This window comes from Notamacropus eugenii, chromosome 1 (assembly GCF_028372415.1).
Source record: "Notamacropus eugenii isolate mMacEug1 chromosome 1, mMacEug1.pri_v2, whole genome shotgun sequence".
Taxonomy (NCBI): Eukaryota; Metazoa; Chordata; class Mammalia; order Diprotodontia; family Macropodidae; genus Notamacropus; species Notamacropus eugenii.
This window is the reverse complement of record NC_092872.1, coordinates 630,893,210-630,899,162: the sequence shown is the minus strand read 5'-3', so window position 1 is coordinate 630,899,162 and position 5,953 is coordinate 630,893,210. Positions and strand designations below refer to the sequence as shown.

The window sequence follows — 5,953 nt, the reverse complement described above, 5'->3', positions numbered from 1 at the left end:
TAGCAGGCAAAAAGCTAAGTAAGAAAAATGCCATTTATCTGTTGTCAAGCAGTGTATGAGGGAAATGCTTTTTTCGTTGTTTTGTTTTGTTTTGGTCTGCTTTGGTCTCTCAAGTACTCATTGTTTGGTCCAATAACAAGACCATAAGTCAAGGTGTGAGTGTGTGTATGTGTGTGCCCACCCATGCACACAAATGGATACTTTGCTATTGTAAAAGAACCACCTATAAATTCTCTTATTTTCATGTTTAAAAAAAGATCTAGGCATACAGTTAAGCTCCTTCTATGTGTATTCTTGGTTCTTGACACTCTCCCCCAGAATTATCATGATGTGGTAGAAAGACAACCGGATAATAAAGGTTCCCATCCCAGCACTGCTACTCACTATCTGTGAGAACTTGATAGCTAAATTACCCCCTTGTTTGGGTTCCTGCACTTTTCTTCACTCTTGGACCATATTAAAGTGCCTTCAGGTGGACAGCTCCCTCCTTTTGTTCTAGTTGCTTTGGGGGGATGAGGGGAGTGTCTCTTTTTCACATCCTCTGACAAATCGCAGAATTGGAAGGGACTGAAGAAGGCCATTTTTCCAAACCATACATAAAGGGATCTTCATTATAACATGCTCAACAAAATACACTTGATGTACACTTGAATATCAAGTCTTCCTCCATTTCCCAATCTGTTATTCTTGGGTACGTGCTGGGGAGGGTGACTGAGTGAATGAGGGGGAGGGTCCCTTGTAATCCTGGGTGCTCTTTTTTCAAGTCCAATGACATGGATGTTGCTGGGTCTCTGGGATAGATGTAGCAAAGGTGGGGCACTTACCTTGCTAGTCTGTCAGGATGCTCCACACGGGGTGGAGTAATGAGGGGGTGGAGCTTCACACAACAAAGAAAAACTGGGTAGCCCCAGGTCGTACGTTAGGAATCTAAAAGGCACAGCTTGCTGCAGAAGGAAGACTTTGTTCCAGAAACTTCAGCCAGCACCGAGTAGCTGAAGAGAAGGAATAGGTCACTAGCTGTCTGAGGTTCTGAGAAACCCAAGAGGACACCACAGTCACCTTCTGCTGCCCAGAGATTCAGAAGCTCCAACTCTTCAGGCTGCTGAAGGGTTGTGCCAGTTACTTCTGAGATTTGCCTAGGACACCAGCGTGATTGCTCCTGTCCTGCTCTGCGGGTTAATCTGCCTTGTGTGGATTGTGCACGGAAGTCCAGTAGAGAGTGGCATCATGGCTGGAAGAACCGGAGGTAGAAATGGGAAGACCCATGCCTTCACCCCTGAGTCTTTTGATGGACACAATCTAAATGTGAACCGATGGCTACACCAATTTGATGTCATTAGTGACCTCAACAACTGGGATGATTCTACTCAGATGAAGTTCCTGACTGAGTCTCTCAAAGGAGAAGCCCTGGATGTCTACACAGGACTTAACCCAGAGGTCAAAGGTGACTGCCAGGCTGTGAAAGATGCGCTGGCTGAAGCCTTCCATTCTGACACTGAGCATGAGCAACCTCATGGCCCCAAGGTGATTGTATTTGCTAACAGTATGGGCAAGGGATATTATCTGAAAGGGAAAATTGAGGGTATTCCTGTGAGGTTCCTAGTGGACTCTGGAGCCCAGGTGTCAGTGGTTCATCCAGACTTGTGGGAGCAGGCCACTGATGGAGACTTGGACACTCTCCGACCCTTTGAAAATGTGGTAAAAGTGGCCAATGGGGCTGAGATGAAGATCCTGGGCATCTGGGACACTATCGTGACCCTGGGAAAGCTTGAGATGGAAGCTGAATTCTTGGTGGCCAATGCAAGCACAGAAGAAGCCATCATTGGGACAGACGTACTCCAAGACCATGGTGCCATCTTGGACTTCAAGCACCGCACATGTACCCTGAGAGGAAAGAAGTTCCGCCTTCTGCCTGTTGGAGGTTCCCTAGAAGAAGAGTTTGACCTGGAGCTCATAGAAGAGATCTCTGACAATTGAAGGGGTTCTCTTTACTTAAACCTAGAGAGATGGTCTGGGAGATGACCAGGGAGGTGAGGGGGAAGTGGGGGAGGAGGACAGAACACATCACCAGTAGGAGCTGTAATTGACCAACCTTCTGGAACCAATCCTCTTCTTCTTCTTCTTCTTCTTCTTCCTTCTTGTAGGTCTCAGATCTGTTCCTATGGTTGTGGGGTGGGAGGGAAGGAGCAAAGGTTTCCAGTGATTAATGCACTGATGAGAGAGAGTAAGCCTGCATTCCTTACAGAAGTGGTCCCTAAGCGGATGACTTCCTCTCTTGTCATCTTGTTTCCCGTTGCAAAGATTTAACAACTAGAAAGCTGCATCTAATGGGGCTAGAAATCCACTCTTTTGTAGAAGGGACTTTAGTCCCCAATTCCCATCCACTAGTGATAGTTACCTAAGCCTTCAGGGGTCCCTGCTGAAAGTCTCTACTAAACTATCCACTCACTGTGGACATCTTTAAAGCCTCCCGGTGGTGTACTCCCTAGGGCTGCCCCAAAGCTACTAGATTGTCTTCTTTCTTCCTCTTGTCTGTCCTGTATGGCCTATTTCTGACTGTCACTTACTTGAAAGCTTTGAAACCTTGTGCCAATGATTGGGCTGTTTCTAAAACCAATAAACACTAATTTGACTCAGTTACAGAATGGTGTCTTGATATGATGGGAACAGAGTGTCAGTGAAGGGTAGAGGGGGAGGACAAACTGGCTGTTCAAGTAATTTTGTGGTCCTTGAGAATATGCCTCCTAGCTAGATGACACAAAAGAAGCATGTGCTAGTTTGACTTGGAAGAGATTCAGCCCCTCCTTTATGGAGGAGGAAACTGAGACCCAGAGAGTGGACCCTCCACATACAGCAGGTAGCAGAATAGGCATTTTAACACAGTTCTCCTGATCCCACATCCAGTATTCTTGCTACTGTACTGTCCCATGGCTCTGTCCACGAATCTGAATGTGGACAGGAGCCAAGATAATTTGGGAAATTAGAGCGTCATTCAAGACAGGGTAGAATCATATATACCAATGAGTGAAGTAAAAAAAAAATGTGTTGGTGGGAGGGAGGGTCAGAGAATGGGGTCTAGTGGACACTGAATAGCTGGGGGCAGTGTCAGAGAGGCAGAGGGATCTGAATGGGTGATAAACTGGGTAGGATTTGGTGGATTCTGTCTTAGCTAAACTTTGTATCCCCAAGGTACAATATGTTCATAAATCTTTGCCAAACTTGGCTGAATTGAACAGAGGATGGACGGAGAGCAGTATAGGACTGAGGAGTGGCCGGAATTCTCTTTCTCCTTGCCTCTCACATCCTGTTTTTTCGAAGGAGGGAGGAGTGCTCATGGCCTTGCACCTAGAGGCTCAATAGCACTATGAACTTGGGGAGGGGGAAGAGTCAGCCCCCCCATTTCCATGAATACTTTATGGGGTTACAAAGCATCCTCTTCGTGCCAACCCTATAAAGAAGGTGCTGCAAGTGGAATGATTGCCATTTTCTAGATAAGCTAGCTGAGGCCCGGAAAAGGATACCCAGCTGGCCTGTAGCCAGGTTAAATGCTGCATTCAAACGCAATAGCTGAATAGGCTCTAGACCCTTTGTGATTTCCACTTCATTTTCATAGAGCTACAGAAAAAAATACTGAGCTGCCCAGAGCAATTGGCACATTTATCCAAGTTATCACCTTTGCCTTCAAAAGCCCTTTGGGCAGCATATTGTAGAAGATCCTATACAGGCCCTCACAGGTGGTTAGGGAATCTGGAGAAGGGCTAGAAAAGTAGATTTGATCTTCTTAAGATAGTGGCAAAGGTCTGAGGCCTATACCCTTAAATGCTGGAGGAGGAATCGGAGGCGGTTTACATCTAAGGTTTGGGAGTGCCTATAAAAACAGAGCTGCTCACAGATGTATGGCAAGGCTTTTGGCCAGGTTCTTTAAGAGGATGAAGATGAAAGGTGGGAAATGCCATTTTTACCTCATCCAGGAGCAGAATGAGCATCACAGCTGGGCATCACTGGAGAGACCAAACGCGAGCCAAGCCTGAAAAATAGTCATAACTCAATTGTCGTCACTCATTAAGGGTTAAGTAATTATATTAAGTTTAATAAGCATTCATTAAGTGCCTACTATGTGTAATCAATCAATCAACAATTATTTATTTGTTGTTGGCAACTATGAGCCAGTCATTGTGCTAGATATTAGTGACACAAGTACAAAGAATGAAATGATCGCTGTTGCCAAGGAGATCACATTCCAATGAAGAGACAAGTACACACACACACACACACACACGCACATATATATGCACGTATATAATATAGCATAAATATAAAGTTTATATATTAAATATACACATAAAGTTAATATGAAATAAATATAAAAAATAAATAAGTAAAATAAATAAAGACTCTTTTAAGCATTGGATGCACAAAGTTAAGAAAGAAAAACTGTCCCAGCTCTCAAGGAGACTACATTGCACTGGGGACAGGGGTGGAGTGGGACTCAAGCAGGGATAGAGCACTTACTCAATGAATACAAACAGGGTGAAAGGATAAAGGGAGGGATTCAGGCAGAGATCTAGGAATATTGAAAGGAAAGAATTCTAATGGTGTAGGGGGTGGGCAAGGAGACAAGAGAAGGCTTCACCAAGAAGATGGCTCCTGACTACAACCTTGAAAGGAGATGAGGATTATGAGAAGTGGAGGTGAGGATGGGGTACATGATCCCAAGGATAAGGAGCAGTTTTAAGGGAGAAACAAACTTGGTGACTCCTTCAGAAGAACCTGCTGCTAAATAAAATATTTCACAATTTTCTAAATCAACTTTGAAATGACAATCTAAAAACCATAAATAAATAAAAGAAAAAGGATTCTTATTCTTGCTCCCTCACTCCTCTTCCACTTCAAAGGGGCAGAAGGTGTAATTGCCTGAATACCAGATTTGGGGTTGAAAGACGTGGGTTCAGACCCTTGCTCTGCCACTTCCCACTTGTTTTAATGTGACTGTGATTTTATCTGTCTGGGATTAACTTATCTCATTTGTAAAATCAAGATATTGGACTAGATATTCTTTAAGATCTCTTCCAGCTCTAAATATGTAACTTTGAAAAAATTAATATGTTTCTTCCTACTTTGAATAAATGGATCCATGTTTTGGGAATTTTGAACAGATAGCAGCTATTAGCTCAATTTTATTTTCCCCTTGTGCAGGAGATTAACAGGAATTCTCTCTCTCCCTCCTTCTCATCCTACTGCGGGATGTAGAAAGAAAAGAACCAGAGATTCACAAGAAGTAAAGACTGATGGGACCTTATATATACTCATTGTACAGATGAGAAAGGCTGAAGCCCAGAGAAGTTAGACTGTCTGCTTATGGTCACCCAGCTAGTAAAGGAGAGAACCACACTTGAGTTGAGGTCTTTTGACTCCAAATCCAGTTACCTTTCCCACTGCATGGGAGAGGAACCAATAGGTCCAACTTCTGACTCCCAAAATAAAGGGCAGCAGTGCTTTGTCACCAAAGCCCAACTCAGGACTGATGAAGGTCCTAATGGAGCTCAGTAGCAGCTCCTAACCCTGACATGATGCAGAAATAATTATAGGACAACACCTAATCCTTCTCCACCTCTTTCTCTCTCTACATAGAGCAAAACTAAACACACCTGTATAAATATAAATGGGGTAAAGTCACTACCTACAGTGGCCTATTGCTTCCCTCATGAATGAAAGAGAGAGAAAGAATAATCTGGCACAGCATATTTATCCTTGAGCTCCCAGACTTGATGCAGCTCCCATTTATTTTGTGTTTTATAATCTCTAGCTTCCCTCTAGTCTCAGTTTAAGCCCCCACCTCCAACTGAAAGCCTTCCTACAGCCCTCTAGCTAACTCTCCTTTCTCCTCCAATTATCTTGTATACTTCTATCTGTTTGTATGTTGTACCCCCAATAGAATGTAAGCTTCCTGAAG

General features: G+C 43.8%; 1 protein-coding gene across 1 annotated transcript; it reads left to right on the top strand.

Annotated features, from left to right (window-relative positions):
• Positions 1-924: 924 nt before the first annotated feature.
• ASPRV1 (aspartic peptidase retroviral like 1) lies at positions 925-2,636 on the top strand. The gene has a single exon (XM_072635261.1). It carries the CDS (start codon positions 1,228-1,230, stop codon positions 1,975-1,977), a length of 750 nt encoding a protein of 249 aa, XP_072491362.1. The 5' UTR covers positions 925-1,227; the 3' UTR covers positions 1,978-2,636.
• Positions 2,637-5,953: the final 3,317 nt, after the last annotated feature.